Source organism: Diadema antillarum, unplaced genomic scaffold, assembly GCF_040938485.1.
Source record: "Diadema antillarum isolate AM-2024a unplaced genomic scaffold, OU_Dant_1.0 scf00000030, whole genome shotgun sequence".
NCBI classification, from domain to species: Eukaryota; Metazoa; Echinodermata; class Echinoidea; order Diadematoida; family Diadematidae; genus Diadema; species Diadema antillarum.
Window position 1 is genome coordinate 901,074 of NW_027270919.1, and position 18,444 is coordinate 919,517.

An 18,444-nucleotide genomic window follows, 5' to 3' on the forward strand; every position below is an offset into this window, starting at 1 on the left:
TTGTTGTTGTTGTTGCTGTTGTTGTTGTTGTTGTTGTTGTATATGTGCATGTGTGTATTTCTCTTTAATTGTTCATATACAGTTGCATCTCGCCATCTTAATTGTTTTCATTGTATGAAATAAATTTGTTATGCTGAATGGAAAATAAACTTGAACTTGAACATCACATTTTCACTTGGCAGCCCCATGAGAAGGGGTGGGGGGTGGGGATGGTTAGTTCGCTGCTAAACCTCTCCCCCTTCGCGTATAGATCCGCCACTGCTAAAGCAGGAGGTGCAAACTCTCTGTACTCTTTCATGACGGAGGGGGGGGGGGGGGGCAGGACACGCACGCCGTGCACATGCACTTGCTTGTTGATACGAGCAAGGAGCTCAAACACATGAAGCTCCTTGATACGAGGGAGCTAAGTGGTTCCATGGTCATATAACCACGGAGGTACATCTAATACCTCCTTAATTGGCCTTGATGATACGATATGTACCATATAAGAGGTGCAGTAGCTACAAATATTAGTACATGTGCTTTCTGCAAGTCTACCTTCATAAACTGTCATGTCGATTGAGTAAATGCAGCAATATACAGTAGAACACATATAGTGAAAGTTTGTGGAAAATCGGACAATCCGTTCAAAAGTTATGAATTTTCAAAGAATCTGCACAGTCCCTGCTGGATGAGAAGACTAGTGTATGATGCCACATGCGTAGAACAAAAATTATGAAAATATACAGGAAATATAAAAAGAATTTCACAAAATTTATCTTTTTTTGAAAGAAGTACACATTTTCTCGACTTGTCACTGACGTATTTTACAGGTAATAATAATTATTATTATCCCCCTGCCTTCTGAAAGAGGCAAGACAAGCGCTCTTTTATTATGCGAGAAAAGTGAAAATGTGTTGAATATTCTTTATAATTTTCTTTATATTATTCTACACAATGAACATCACAAGCTGTAGTAATCTTCTCAGCCAGCAGTGACTGAGCAGAAATTTCAAAAATTCATAACTTTTGAACGGATTGTCTTACTTTCTTCAAACTCTCACTGATGTGTTCTACCAATATTGCTGCATTTACTCAATCCACATGTCTATCAAGGTGGACCCATAACATCAACCATCGCGTCTTGCAATAAAATTGCAAGTGAGATAATTGTGATGGCGTCCTTTCCCTGATCTCTATAAGAACTTGCAAGTAGTCTACCACTGTATTGTCCTGTAGATTATGATGTAACTTTCGCTAAAATTAGTTCTTAACACAAAATCCCGTATAGAAACTAAACATCACATAATGTTTGTTGTGTTGCAACAACGTAACAATTACTACCTTAACTGAAAAGTGTTGTAGTCTCAAAAATATGAACTGAATCACGACTTTTTCTTGCATTGTAAAAGGAGACCAGATGAGCTATTATAAAAAAAAATGACACAGACATGGCATCTTCTATATTGATTTGATTTGATTTATTTCTGCATTTTTCACAAAGTACATATACAACATAAACAATTTTCCAAGACTATTATTATATCTAACACAAAATGAACATAAACATAGTCATATAAATGTACCAATAATGAAATATTGTATCATAGGTGAATTATAATCATGTACAAAACAATTGGAAAATCATTGATTATTCACTAAATAATTAATACATACAAAATGCAAAGAGATCGTCATCTTAAATTGAAACTTGAGTTTGATGGCGGCCTCTAAAAAAGCATTTCGTTCTCAAGGCCGACTGATTCAGATTGACACTGTATATACCATCTGGCAAAGTTTTTTTTTTTTTAATGATGATTATGTTGAAAATAACAGAACAATCTTCTTTCTCCTTCTTTCTTTCTTTCTTTCTTTCTTTCTTCCTTTCTATCTTTCTTCCTTTCTTCTTATTTTGAAGAGGGCATTTTAATAGTATAACGATACTCTGACTGTCCCGATGCTGTGTCTCAATATATACCGTGTATGCCCGATTCTCGATCAATTTGAACTCATTTTGGAATCAGATTGCCCGCATGCATATTGCCTATAATTTCATATGTTCAAGTACAAATTGTATACCATTTCCTCGTGTTTTCCATGTTTTGCATTGCACTCTTCTTAACTCTTCTTATTTTGAAGAGGGCATTTTAATGCGGTATTCAAAATATGACTATGATGATGATTGTCAATACTGCGTCTGCCATAGATTCTCGTTCAGTTTATGATAAGATTTATTTAGATCCATTTTTATCTTTTGGAATCATTATCCATGCCACGTTATTCATTCATTCATTCATTCGTTCGTTCGTTCATTCATTCATTATTTTTCCATTTCAAACAGAAACATATCAATACTTTACAGAAATTGAATACATTAATTTCATCATAATATCTAAAGGATAAGTTAAGAAAATAAAAGTATCGATCAACGGAAAGGCTGGAAATGGGGAGGAATGCTTGAAAGCAGTGCTTGTAGGGTGCATTTCCACCGCACGTATACAACATGATAGACTGATACATAAAAAGAGGAAAAACAAGAGAAGCTGAGATGGAGACATAAGTAACCACCCTGGACAAATCCATATATGTCGCTGTCATGCAGGAGGAGAGAGGGAGAGAGAGAGGGGGGGGGGGGAGGGGGGGGTGTGTGTGTGTGTGTGTGTGTGTGTGTGTGTGAAAACTTATGACGTGGTGTGAAGATAAAAGTCAAAAAGAGATAGAAGAAGACTATAACAAAACGAGAGGCAGTGGGTGGTCGGAGTCGCTCAGCAGTGATTGCTTGGTTTTCAGGTTTTAGCAAAAAATAATGTTGAGTTTTCCAGTTCTTTGCAACCACTAAAGGATCAGCAACATTTTACAATTTCATAATGTTAATATTCATATACATGTAATTAATTTTCATGATAAGATTCCGATAGATTCTTATAAATGTTCATTTTTTTTTCTTCAAATTATTCTTAAAAGAATTTAAACTTGAAGACGCCTTTAAATCATCACAGAGGTTATTCCAATAGTTATAGGTTCAGCAATAGTGTAAATATAGATTGAGTCAAAATAGTCCTATAGTTTAAGATAGATGAAATAACATCAGAGTGACAAGTCGGGTATTTATGGAATGAGCGGTTTTTCGCAAACATGCAGATGAAACGGACGGCAATATATTATTACATGCAATACTATTCAATCATTCACTTGCGGTTCATAAAGATTTCCACTCTTCAATTTTCTATTTTGTATTCCGAATAGAGAATAGAAAGTAGACGATGAGGGCGCTCTTCAATACTTTGCTTCAGTGCCGTATATGCTTTGCTTTCGACACGCAAAATAAAAAAACAATTTTGCATTTTGCTCTTTCTATTAAGACACAAAGATGGAAAATTGCTTTTTGGACATGTTCCACTACCATTAAGGGGTTAGAAAATAAAAAGAGTAATTTTGGTCATTTTTCTGTTTTCTATTCGAGTGAAAATTGAATTATCCAAAGATGCTGCGATTGTTCCTCGTGTTTTCCTTCCAGCATTATGGATGGCATTCATGACAATGGCGAGAAAGAGAGGGTGGGATGCAATACTTTTGCAATTTACGCTATACCCTTTCTTCATCTTTGAGCATAGTGGTGTTGTTCAGATTGAAAAATGTCAGCTAACAGGCTGAGGTTTATCACTTTCACTCATGAATGATGCATTTTTTCGCTTATACATAAAAGTCAGTAAAAGGGATACTTGTTGTTGTTATGTTGTGAGAGTGTGGTATATAAACCCCTCAAAATAAGTTGTGCAATTACAGTTGATGTCATATTTCTCTTATCCCGGCAGTATCTTCATTAAATAGATACATCATGGGAAAGCCTGATTAATTATCTTTAAAATGACACTTCATGCACTTGCTATGATTGGGTGTTCTTGAAATGTGCGAATTAATGTGCAAAGCAGCTGAGTCCTATGGGGACAGATCAAAAGTAAAAAGTGAAAAAATCTCACGATGCATTCTTTTCAAGCACATTCCTTCCCTGAAACAACCAAGCAAACTAGAATTATACTGTTTGACATAACACGTTTGCTCCATGTTGCAAAATTTTATTTTGACCTTTCCTCATTATCAAAGTCGTACCGTGCATTCCACGATTGCTTAATGTAAACAAGTGAGTTGTCATTGCAAAGGAAGTTAATCAGGCTTGCTTATGATGTCACATTTAAATGAAATGATGTAGTTTTTAGGGAAATATGATACATCAATTTCGAATTGCAGGACTTTTTTGAGAGGTTTGTAAAGATGGTATGATCATATTGAAGACAATAAAGTGAAGGCAGCGAGTGAGAATTTGTATATCGGTTTTGCAAAGATCAAAGTAGCTATCTTTTAGACCTTCATTGGTCCATGTATAATGAGATGACTTTGTAATTGCAAGCAAAAAAAGTACTGAGTTTAGGCATCCCTTATTCAGCAGAGTACAGGGGGGGGGGAGTTTGAGGGATAGATAGATACTAGATATAGATAGATAGATAGATAGATAGATAGATAGATAGATAGATAGATAGATAGATAGATAGATAGATAGATACCATAGATAGATAGATAGATAGATAGATAGACAACATTGTTGAATCTACCATAATTTTGTGCAGTCCCATTCTGGGTTTATCAATTTTTTTCGACATCAGCTGTTTTTGATAAAGCTTGTGACATCAGACCCGTTTTTACCCATACAAATCCAAGGAAATGTAAGTATACAGGAGAATTTTACCCCCCCCCCCCAAAAAAAAAAATACATGTATTCCACATGCAGAGTTGACTATCATCTCATCAAATTGATATCCAGGGTATACCACCAATGATCCGGTTTGAAGTCCCCCCCCCCAAAAAAAAAAACAAACAAACAAACAAACAAACAAACAAACAAACAAACAAACAAACAAACAAAACAAGCAATCAAACAAACAAACAATATATATATATATATATATATATATATATATATATATATATATTGGAATAGAGAGAGGGAGAGAGCCAAAGATATCATTATGTTTGAACAATCAAAGATAATGCAGCACCCACAACGTATACGAGGCTAAGCCCGCTTCACCTAATATATAATACGTTGTGGGTGCTGCATTTTCTTTGGGTATATATGTGTGACGGAGGAATGACTCGCAGACGTTGTAGTAATGTTCACCGTGGCCTTTTATTCTCCCAAGCTTTCGACTGTGTTATCTATTATACCAGCCTTTTTCAAGGGCTTGATGAGACATAAACATAAAAGCAGAAAAGCAACCAATTTGCATGCATTTGAACAAAATAAGGCAAAATATGTCTCATCAACTTACAAGCCCTTGAAAAAGGCCGGTAACACAGTCGAAAGCTTGGGAGAATAAAAGGCCATAGTGAACATTACTGTCACGTCTGCGAGTCATTCCTCCGTCACACACACACACACATACACACACACACACACACACACACACACACACACACACACATATATATATATATATATATATATATATATATATATATATTATATTATATATGTATTACATGGTCACATATTCGACTGACAGTACAACTTTATTAGAGACTTTTAACACGTGTAAAGTATAATTACCACATACAACTCGTACGTAGGCCTTTATCAAGAGAAGGATGAAATATGTACGATAATGTGTATAGTGACAGTGCATCGTAATGAAATGTTTCTAGATAGTAGTTGCCTGATGACATATTGCCGACTCTTAAGCAATTACAGTAACAATGATTAACGGCAAAGTATAAATGATCTTATACTTTGGACATTAAGGCAGAGGTGTCACTTCTGTGCCACTTTTTTTTTCGAGTCACGTTTGTATAGATGACGAGTGCATTGTGAATTCCCATCAATTTCAGACTTTGGGCCATAGGTACAGCACGACTCTCTGCATAAGGAAGATCAAACAAACACGTGCAGTTTGTTTTGTCGTTTTCACGGACGCCATTTATTGACCCGTGCTAATACGACAGGGAGCTGAGAGAACAAACCACGGATCTCTGCCATACAGACCCCACAAAAAGAAACAAACTACAACAACAATTGCGACACTCAAACAAGCAGACAAAGCAACTACTGTAGTACTTTGTTCACGTGATAAAGACTTGTGCGCACGGCTCGTTCACACCAGAAGAAACGTCTGCAACTAGACTATGACCCCTGTTCTGATTGGGTCATTGTTCCGCGCGAACCTTAAGAGTGCCGTGTGCAAAGGGAGTCGCTGCGGTGGCGGAGCGTGGAGAGAACGCCATGTTGCTGATTGCATCGCCAATTGAAGTAAGAGACAATTTATTTTATCGTAGTCTAGCTATTTGCAGACGAGGGACAGTCATGTTATATCCCAAGATATAGCATCTACTGTATCACATAGGTATCGGCGTGCATCCTTGTATAGCAGTCATGAAATGCCGACGATTAGGGAATGTTGATGGATTTCACAAATCATATAAAATGAAAAGATATTACTTCAACTCATGTCATATTAGATGCTACAAAGCATAGGACCTGGCCCCATTTCATAAAAAGTTGATCATAGCAACTCTTGCTGGAATATGGCAATTGTAACGACAAGAATCCAGCTTCCTGATTGGCTGTTGATATTGGAAGTTGTCATTCCAGCTAGAGTTGCCATCCTAACATCCTTTATGAAATGGGTTTGAAAAAAAAAATGCAGTGGAAAAGGACGACGTATTATGATTAACTGCACTCCAAAACACACGCACAAAACTACACAACCCCTCTAAAATATAACACTATTAATATGTATTATGAACTCCTTTAGATGATGGGAACAATAATGTTCCTCCCTTGTTTTACCGTGATATCTGGAGGAAAGAAGAGATGTTGAAGGTATCAAGTTGTGAACAAACGCATTCATCAAGTCAACATGCATATTATTTGCATGCATAGCCTGAACCAGTAAGTGATGTTTAGTAAGTTATTTTACTTTATGCAATAGATTCACAATTCTTCTTCTTCTTCTTCTTCTCTGGCTCCTCCTCCTTCTCCTCTTAGTCCTCCTCCTCCTGCTTTTTCTCAAGATTTTATTTTTGGGAGATTGTGAAGAACCGCGACAGTTCCATGGCATTTAAATAGCTCCTCTGACGCTGCCCCCATGAAATATCTGCACGCTTTAAAAACATGAGATCCATTCCACAGACATGGCGCCAAAAAGCGCCAAAAAACTCTACAACAACAACAACAACAACGACATAACCCTTACCCTACTCATACATAGCTCCATGTCCTCACATGAAATGGCCTACCACAACCCTAACCCTATCCTAACCCGAGTAATAATAGCAGTCCTTGTCAAAATATTATCAGACCGTCGAGCAATATCGTGTCACCCGATAACTATTATCATCAGCCTGTAGGTGGGGCTCAACGAGATTGCATGCTACGCGTCGGACGAATACACTCGCACATTTTATAGTGGTATGCTCTCACACATAACATACAGATCGATACGCGAGGCATAAAAGAGTGCACATAGGAGTATATTTATATATTTCTTAAGTCTAAGGGAATCGTCCATGGAGATGTTTGAAATCTTCATGCCTTTCAATATACCTTCAAGTTGTTACATATTTTTCCACCTTTTTTTACTCTCGTCGCTGTTCGAGATTGTGCAATCTCCTTTCCACCCGCCATCGTACAGTAGCTTAGCTGCGCAATACCATACAGTAAACAACACCGCCGGCGAGAATCGTCGCTTTCTTCAGCACGTTCTCGCTGTGTAGAAGCATACCAACTCAATCGTGCGAGTACAGAGCAGGCTTTCGCAGAGCAGTGGACGACGTCCGTCAAAGAAAAAGGTAAATATTGCTGAACAATGCTTATTTCAAACATTTTATGTATATTATATGTTTGATGAAGGTATGTAGACAGTGTACGATTAGTCTGATGAGTTTAATTTGTATCAATTGGTGAGCAGTGACGGTTCGCGATCGACACAGGTCACAGTCACAGAACAGAAACAGAACACAACAATGTGGCATGACACAGCCACAGTTGACTCTGTCCTTGAAACCTACTTCTAGGAAGTCCTAACGTTACATCCGTTTTTCACGTGATTTATTACTATTACTCATAGTTGTAGAGTTCTATACAAATGTAGATCTATATCTTCAGGGGCGTCTGGCGTCGTTAACACGATGAAAATCAGATGTGAAGTGTATGCCCCTCACTGATCATTGACATTGTTGTGGACAACACGTGTATTTCCTGAATTACCTATTAAATGTTACCGTGATGTCATCATGATGACACCCAGTGCAGTAAGTTGAAGACTTGTTCAATTAGACTATTAATAATGGCCATTCAAAGGACTCAATCCGGAGCCTGAGGAGTTTGCAATCTGGATTAGAATTAGATAAATTTAGATCTAACCGGTAACCGTGGCGTTAGTCTATGTTTTTGTTTCCAGATCCAGTGCAGTGATTATTGAGCTTAAGACTTGAGTTGAGAAGCTCTTCTTCTTTTTCTTCTTCTTCTGGTAAAGTGTGCCTCCTTCAAATAGGCTGAAGATTCTTGCAGACTGTGTTATTTACGATACTACTGGGAGAGTTGATTGTATCACCGGACGCTCTTTTTTTGAGGCTCTGAATTCCGTACTCAGAGGATGAAATTTCGGCCAAAAATAGCACGAGTTATTCACAAAGTCCTGAAAATTACAAATCCAGCAAAATTATGAAAAGTATTCACTCCGATTTTGGGAAAATCGACTTCAAATAGAATTCATCTATATCCCTCTCCACAAAGTTGTCTTTTTGCGCGGTGTAAAATCGCATCATAATTCCGGACACAATTTTTGTAATGAAATACTCGTAATCAACGTCTTTCGCACCTTGTCCTTGCACCAGAATCACAATTCATCCCACGAATCACCGTACACATTCTTACTGAGCAGACGACACAAAAAAAAAATTGCAAATGAGGCTCAAATTTCGTATTTTATGGTAAAATGTCTGTCTTGAACATTTCGAATAATGGGTAAAAAATTGACTTCTATTTTATGTGCTTTGTCTATGGGAGCGCGGATGGCGAGTTGCGGGCTTCTTCCTTAGCGCACAACTATTGCATCATTCGCGTATGAGGACGATAGCTGCAAATTTGCGGAATCGATCAGTGAACTTGTGGTTCTAGATTCAAATCTTCAGCATTTTTCCTGTATGTGAGTGGGATTTCATAGAATTTCAGTGATGAAATGTGATTCAAACATGCGTGACTATTAACTATGACGAGGTCCGAGTTACTCGACTATAAATCTGAGGTAAAATGTGAATTTCTTCGCGTTTTTACATTTTTATGTCACATTTTTTTGCAATTTCGGCCCACACAACGTTCTGTGAGGCTAATCTATGAAATCTGGCACGTACTGAATGTCATTAGCACGCAAAAATGTGCGTGTCCGGAATTACCGTGCTGTCCGGTAATGCCATAGTGGTCTACCTGTATATACTATACAGTTTATTTACAGAAACTCACTGATGTTGCGTCTACATGATCAGCACAAAGTCTATTCTAAGTATTTACTATACGATAATACTACATGCACTCTCTGACTAAAAAGAGATTAAAGGGTTTGTACAGTTCTGGTCGAGGTGAGGATTTAGCTTTTAACGTTTTGCGAGATATTCAGAAACCACTCTGAGATGTCAAAGAGCGTGCAATTCTAAGGGATATCAAAAGTTTATGTGATGAAAATCGGTTTTGAAATGGCTGAGATATCCAAAAATAAGGCGAAACAAAGAGATCCTAATAAAAGGCGTGGCCTGTCGCCTTTTATTATTATCACTTTTTTGGATATCTCAGCCATTTGAAAACCAATTTTCATCAAATAAACATTGAATCCCTCTTAAAATTACATGCCCTTTCATATTTCATAAGAGGTTTAATCTCACTAAGGAATGTTCAAAACATGAATCCCCATCTCAACCAGTACTGTACAGTCCCTTTAACCTTACACTACTAGTTTGACATGGTCTGTATCCCCTGCTATTCTCAGGCAGAGATTGTTCAAACCCTTAGACAGACGGGATCATCATAATATTCCAGACTCTGAGACTGAGAAAATGTAGCACTGTAGGAGTCAGGGAAAAGGTTCTAACTTCACCTACCATTAGATTAGGTCATTGTTACCATGAAGTCACTTGAGCTAGGCTATGCAATGTCTCACTCGGCTGCGCTAGTAATGCATGAAAATGCAGGGGATTATTTTCCTGGTATTGCATTGCAATGTGCTAGATGCATTTTTTCACCACTGCTACACAAACTAACTAGCAGTTTTCTTACATAGAAGTGTACAGGATATAATCATTGAAGATATTTTTCACCAGCTAAAATTGCTAATCAAATTTGAGTTTGAAAATTATTCCCTGAAACGTGTTCCACATTTATCTCTTTGTAATACGTATAGGTAGACAATCGACTCAGCTAGTGTAAATTATGTTCATCGTTTGTTGTCCTGCCTGATATTATCTGTATTAGAATTGCTTTATTGTGAGTTTGAATGGGACTTGTTGTCCTGTAATATAGTTGGAGCTGAACACTACAGTACAGTGCTCACATGTTACAGGAAGCTTTCCACTGTTTGTACTTCTTAAGTTTCATGGATGTTACAGTACTGTAAAAAAATTGTGGCATTAAACTTTTGCAGAATTGGAGCCGACAGGCTTTTTCACGGCATGAAACTTGCGCAAATTGCCAGAGTTGGCATTTAGTACATTGAGGAGACAAAACTTTGTGTGTGTGTGTGTTTTTTTTTTAAATAAATTTTGCAGGACTTGGCTTGCAAAATTCAACCAATTTTCATGCAGGTGAAAATTTCTGGTTTACCAGTACCATGGCGTAGGCCCATCAAAGTCACTTCCAACATGACATTTTCCCCCCTGTCATTTTGGTCAGATGCATATTGCCTCTGCCTATTTGCACAATCACTCTCATGTGATATGTATGATTTGACAATGCTTTGTTAGAGAAATACAGAGCAATAATCTTTGTGAGATTCAGGGAGTAAAAAGGGTACAGCTAAAGGTATTGTTGCCATATGTGCCCTCCACTGACAATACTTAGAGCTACAGAACTACAAACACAACATCACATCAAACCATAACCCAAACTGGCAGATTCTTTGAAATTGAAAAAGAAAAAAATGCGTATTACACCTCATTCCTTGGTTTTTTTTTAATGCTGATTGCTGCTTTGTTTGGCTTCGTTGATTTTTCTGTTTTCATGGGCATGTTAAAAGGCAGTTAATATGAAATGTTGTTGCCTTGTGTGAGAGTGAGGTGAACATTTATGAAGTACATGCTATCCATGGATTTCACTCTTGACTTTGTGTGTGTTCCCTGCAGGTTTTCCATGAATGACAGGCTGGCAAGCTGACACGACACCAATGTGCTGTCAGAACATCGTGGAAAAAGTGAAGGTATTAAGAGTGGTTAGGATATTTTTGCAACCCTTTCAGACTTTCACACATCCAATCAAGATTAGAATTGTCAAATTGAAACTCAAATCCAAATTGCATGATCATCAAGTTCAAATAGCCTGAAATTTGAATTTCATGTTTTGTTTTTAACATAAGATTTTAAAAACAGCCATATTTTAAAGTTGACTTTAGATAATGGATAGAGTGAAAGTCATGTTAAAATGTAACACAATTACACAAGTAAAGTTATGAAATTATAATGTCAATTATATTTTTCCAAAAGTTTTGTCAACTGCAGCCACATATATGAACTTGAATAAGGTGATACTGTCTAAGCCTCACACATATTTCAGCAACTCATACAGGAAACCTCTAAATTTTCTCATTTTACATTGATTGAAGAAGAAAGGGCATCATTCAGAATTGTTCTTGGGTTGTAAAAATGTAGCACTGACATTGCAAAGGGAAGGATATTATTTATGCCAAATTGACAAAAATTGAAATCAAATACTAAATACAAAGTACAATAGGCATGTGAGATAGTGACATTACATTGCCAAATTTTATGATTTACACTGATTTCAATCTTTCTTTAAAATGTTCAGCTGAGAATTCCATAACTTTTGTTTGTTTTTTCCAGTGAAATTGAAAGTTTTTACCTTTACTTTGAACTTTGCATTTGTTTTTATTCTGTGAACTTGAGTGAGGGGTAGAGATTTCTTTTATTGTAAGGACTACTGTTTTTAAAGAGCACAACTGTGTTGGGAGGTTTAGAGTTTTAATGGTCTATTTTAACTTCAGCTTTTCATCAGTGAAGATGTGAAATGGGCAAAAATATACTTTGTTATTTAGTCATTTGAAAATGAAAAATTTGTAACACAGAATGTGTCTAATCTAGTTTTTCTCATGTACTATGGGTACATGTCAAATGCGCGTTGCAGTTATATGGCCGAGCCTTGGTGACTTTCTAATTTGATTGTCCATTTATATCAGGAACATGCCCTATTTGTTATTATTTTTTGGTGGCATAAATAGGCAGAAGTTCCCCTTTTTTGCCCACCAAAGAAAATGCACTGATAAGCAGGGTTTTTTAGTACTCTGGTTTACCCAAAATCTTGCTATTAGCAACCCCATCAAAGAAGTTTGAAAAAATTAAAACAAATAATCAAATCAAATAAAGGGGGAATAAGAATGGCCTCTTTACCAGTGTACAGGCAACGTATACAAATGTACATGGGGCCACAGTGGTAAGGGAAATCCATCAATCTATCCAGTCTACATATAGATGCAAGTTAAATTACTCATTGGCCCGAATTCACAAAGGTGGTACAATCTTGTCCATGGTTTAAACCATGGACAAAGACCGTAGTTTTGTATTGGGTGCCAAGTGTCACATGGCTTATTTCGTTATGGAATGATCATAACGAAATGTTGTCATTTTGTTACGACATGATCATTTCGTCAACGTAATGACTGGTTTCGTGACGAAATATTCCAGCGACACTTGGCGCCCCATACAAAACTACGGTCTTTGTCCATGGTTTAAACCATGGACAAGATTGTGCCACCTTTGTCAATTCGGGCCTATGTGTTTGTGCCTAGATGTTTGTTTCTCACTTATCAGCCATCCATTGTGGATGATTCTATCCATCCTTGCAAGTTTGTTTTCCGTCTGTCTTGTTTCATGTAGGTTTCCGTATGTTGTGCTTCATTGTGCTCTCTTTCTCAGACCCCAGTACTTGTAACAGATAGTTTGAACAGTAATGATGATGGTCCTTTTTGTTTGTTCTTTCCAAATATTTGAACAATATTAATGTTTCCATGTGTGTTAAAAAAAAAATATTTCTCCTTTTTTGTTACAGCAGTAGAGATCTTATAAATTAATGAGTAAAAGAACACAGAGCACAAATTTCCTCATGTACATGTACATAATATGGTCTGTCAAGACATAGTCTGCCCAATGTGTTTATTTGTTTAAAAAGAAAAATGGGGAAGTTATACATGAATGGATAAAACAGAATACAAATCATTGTTTTAATTGAAGCATTGGCAAAAGAAAGGAAAGTGTATGAAGTTAATAGTACAAATGTACAAGAATCAAAGCTGTTTATGAAAAGTTAAGCAATGTTAGTTAATGTCAGTGCTGCATAAATCATCGTATACAGCTATGATTGCAATTGTTTTCAGCATGCATGCAGTATTTCTATGCGCTACTCTTTTTGCCAGGTCACATTGCCACCACGAGCGAAGCCAAGACTCCTTGCAGCCTGCTGACCGGCGTGCTTAACTGTTGCATATAAAGTACTGCGTTGTCTTCTCGAAAGCTTGACGACATCGCACCCTCCTTTGCGAGCTCTGGCCGGCCCCTGCGCAGTGCAAGCTAGGCCAAAGTGGTCCGAATTTGACAGTCACTGAGAGCGTAGTGGGAAGTTTGCTTAGGTTTGCTAAATTGATCTAGGGTTAGCACCATGGTTAAAGCAAATGGCACAGCAAATAACAGTGAAGAAGGAGTGTGCAGAGACTTTCTGCGCAACGTGTGCAAACGCGGCGGTAGGTGCAAGTTTAGGCATCCCGAGCAGGCCGAGATTAAGCAAGAGATGCAGTTCTGCCACGACTACCAGAATAAAATGTGTACCCGAGGCAATTGCAAATTCATTCACTGCAGCAAGGAGGAAGAAGAATATTACCACCAGACTGGCGATCTCCCACCCGGTGTAGAAGAGGCTGCTACCAAAAGGCGATCTGCACCCAGCACTTCCGACGGGGAAGTCCCGATCTGTCGCGACTACCAAAATGGTGAATGTGGCCGTGCCAGTTCTTGTCGTTATCGACACTTAAGCCGTGGAGACCTGGAACATGAGGAGCGTTTACATCGCAGATACGCCAGGCCATACCCCCCTCCCCCACCAGACCGCTATGGAAAGGAGTATGAGCACGACAGATACCGACGATGGCTCGAGCATTCCAGGTATGAAGACTTTGACCGTATGGACAGGGATCGGCTCTACCGAGAGAGGGAATCCCGTGAACCGAGAGAGGCTCGTGACCGTGAGGTCCTTCCACCAGGCTACAGCAGATTTAGCCAAGACCCCCGAGACCTGGAAGAGGAAAATGCCTTACTGCGTCGCAAAAATGAAGAGCTGCGCAAAACAGTGGCCGACCTGACATCAACCAACGACGTCCTCCTAGAGCAGAATGCCCGCTTGCGCGCCTTGCGTGCAGAGGCCACCTCTGCCGTCCTGCAAGCTGAGACCCACCTGGTAAACTCAACAGCCACAGCAGCATCACTGCTGTCCCAAGGTAGGTCCCTCGGTACCTCTACACATCATACTGCTGCCGCGACTGCCCCCGTTATGTACCCCGCGCGTGCTGCTCAGGTTCCCATTGTTGCAGAGAATGCCATTCCGGCCCCAGGCCCTGCCCTCAGAGAAGGCGCCCAGTTGATTGCAGCTCCCCTGCAGCCAGGAGCCCTAGCAGCCTCAATGGCTCAGGCTCAAGGCCATGTAGTGCCCATGAGCGTTGGTGTTACAGCCTCTATGGTTTCTTATCCCATTGTCTCGCAAACATTGCGCACAGCCATGTCCTAAATAAGCTCCCAAATATGCTCAAATTCAATTTTCTTTCAAAAGACGCAGTGATCATCTTAGATTAATAAAATCAAGGTGTATGAGTAGAAGTCTGTACAAAAGTTTAAAGCATAATCAAATGTCAATGTCATATGTTAAGAGGTACAGTATGCTTTTGTAAATTGTTGCTGTAATATTGTAAAGAATGATCCATACACGTGAATTGACACAGATTTACTTTATTCTCATTGTTTTGTACAGATTTGAACTTGGGCATGTAGAGGTTAGGCCGCAAGTAAAGCGTCGGCTCATGGGATCTTGGCAGATATGATAAAGATTTGTAAGTGTTTTCTTACATGATATTCCCTTCAGATGATGGGGGTTGTTCTACCTTGAATGGAGGACTTGATGTTTTGATAAATGTCAGAATATTCCCTTTTATCTTGCACTTTAGAATAACATATTCTCTGTAGCTCTCACTTAGTAAGTTATCCTTCTGTATCACTCAGATCAGGAAATTTAAGATTGAGGTAAAAGAAGGTGTCCTACATGTAGATTGATCTTAACATCTCATTGAAGATAAAACTAAAGTGTGATAGCAGTTTTTCTTGTCTGATCTAAATCTATTGCAATTCCGCTGGCAAGATGTACGCGTAGAAATCAGCTTTCGTTGCTTTTGATATATATTGTTCTACTATGAAACATGCTCCTTACAAGGTGAAAACCTGGTTGTCATGAAATGCTTATACCCATGCGCCTAAGTTGACTTCCATAAACTTGAATGATATGAACTTCCTTAGTTATTTGAAGAAATGGATCAATATATTATTTTATCACAGAGGGGAAAAGGATGCATTTGTTCTCCCAAAAGTAACTACTTAACTTTAAGCGTGATGCTTCTTATCTTGTAGAATTTTAATGTATTTCTTACATGGGAGCTGCTGTATATAGAGATATCCTAAACAAGAAAGATGTTGGACTACTTGTAGGAAACATGTACAGGAATGATGTACTATAGTTTGAGTAAGTGCAGCAGAAAATGTGAATTGCAAGCAAGTACGTTGTAGAAGAGCATGTACTGAATCACCACACCTACAGAAGTAATTTAGAAATCACTTTATATCATCAACACTTTTGAGTACGTTCCTGAACCAGTTTGCAAGGTCATATCAAACCACTATGGCAGAGAAGGACAGCTGTTCATGACTGCTGAGTTAAAATGTGTCATCTTCATACTTGTACTTTTAAATGATAGGCATGTGCAGATAATGTTTAATCTTGACTTTGAGGCCCTCTGTACATTCATGTACTGCATTGTGAATAACTGCACTTGTATTGTTGCCAAATTTAACAAGCATCCATTATTGAGTTTTGAAAAACATGAACAATTCAGATGAGACCAGAACGCAGTGGAGATTAGCTAATGGCTTCACATGTGGAGATTTACCCTTTTTATGCTTTATTTTTCAGTGCGTAATGTACATACTGTCTAATTCTTTAAAAATTCTCTTTTGTATATTATGTGTATGTTGGTTACAAGTAAACATTTTTGAAGTGTACTTGTGTTTAAACTTGTAGGAGTTTCATTTCATTATGCAGGTACAAAGTACAACTGTAGGTACAAATTTGAGACTTCAGATTTGATGACATTTGTAGTAATTTGATCTGCAGTATTTTGTGAAGAAGTAATGCAGATTAGTTTCAGAGGTCAAACAACCACTCAAAATCTATGTACATATACCCATGTCAAGATCATTGCGTTACCATCATCTCTTTTAAATAGTTTTTCTTTTCTTTTTTTTTTTTGGGGGGGGGGGGGTGGTTTACACAGAAATGCTTATATTGTTACATTGTTTGTATCATAATCAAACAGAAGTTGGCCAAAAAAAAAAAAAATCAGGTTAGTTTCAGGTTATTGGTGTAGCATTTTGATTGTGTAAACAGAGATCCTTTCTTCTTTTAACTTCAATACTTGTACATCATGACATTGCACCTGGTTTGATTTGTGTTCTATTGATTAAACAGTGCTTTTTCGGTACAAATGAGAGAAAAAAAAAGATTGCTTGGCTTGCCTGAGTGCTACGTCCCTTTGACTCCTAGGTACGACTGTTGGATGAGTACTGGTATGTGTAACTCTAATCGTGTGTGTGTGTGTGTGTGTAAAAATATATGTATAAAGACATGTGTACATGTATGTTATATACATATATACATGTACATATATATATATATATATACATGTATATATATATATATATATATATATATGACTGCGAGAAGGGGTCTCGACCATTTACAGCACCAGTGTAGCTCCTTCATTATTTATATTCAGTGCAAGAAGAAGAGCAATTGTGGACGTAGGCGTTATTAGTGTAGCCATACGAGTGAGTCATTTTTGTTTTGTTACAGCCCTGATGAAGGTCCTAACGAGACCGAAAGCTCGGCAATAAACACGCACGTTGACCACTAGCTACAGTGTACATCCACAATTGCTCTTCTTCTCGCACTGTTATATGTATGTATATTAATTATTGCATACACAGTGGACTCTGGTTATAACAAAATTCTCATTACAACAAAGTACAAATTCAGGTCACAAAATTATTATGTGACCTACATTGTATATTCAATTCAATTTATTTCCACAAATTGGATAAAGGCAGTTACATTCTACATCAGAGCAATCGTCATAAAGGCAAATGGAAAATGTACAGAACATATGCTTTATATCGAGAGAAGTGGAAGTGGAAGAAATATATTCAATTATACATACAACAAAACACACATCACAAAAACTTCAACAGAAGACACTACAAAGTGTATATCTCTATATTTTTTCCTGTTCAGCTGTAAACAATTTTGATATAGCAAAGAAAACTGCCGGTCCTGAGGACTTTGTTATGAAGAGAGTCACCTGTATCTGTCACATTTTAGCCAATGAGGATGAAGGACCTTATTCAAACTAGGAGCAATATAGACATTTTGATTGTGAGAGGCTTTCCATCGACTACGTGTACTTATTAGTATAAATGTTGGATTTTTATTTTTAATACAGAAAGGAATCGTTTGTCATTTGTTCTTTCTAGAAATGACAGCTTAGCCAAGTGTCACATAGCACACTCTGCAATAAGGATTGAAAAACATCACAAATTATTATATGCTACTATACATGAATCAGATTTCTCACCATATTATCGTACGAAATATAGTTGTGTGGGTGTGTAACTCTATATATACTAGTATATATATGTATATATATATACATGTATATATATATATATATATATATATATATATGTGTGTGTGTGTGTGTGTGTGTGTGTGTGTGTGTGTGTGTGTGTTTGTGTCTGTGAAGTAATTTGTAGTCCACATGCTTGTCAAATATTATCAATACAATAGTAGAACAGAACTCCAGAAATGGACATGTATCATGCTGTCGATAC

The 18,444-nt window shown here is 37.6% G+C and overlaps 1 protein-coding gene across 1 annotated transcript; it reads left to right on the forward strand.

The window, feature by feature from the left end:
• Positions 1-7,788: 7,788 nt before the first annotated feature.
• LOC139740918 (zinc finger CCCH domain-containing protein 10-like) lies at positions 7,789-16,808 on the forward strand. Its single transcript, XM_071651510.1, has 3 exons — positions 7,789-7,821; positions 11,362-11,435; positions 13,662-16,808. Exon 3 carries the CDS (start codon positions 13,904-13,906, stop codon positions 15,020-15,022), a length of 1,119 nt encoding a protein of 372 aa, XP_071507611.1. The 5' UTR covers positions 7,789-7,821; positions 11,362-11,435; positions 13,662-13,903; the 3' UTR covers positions 15,023-16,808.
• The last annotated feature ends 1,636 nt before the right edge of the window (positions 16,809-18,444 follow it).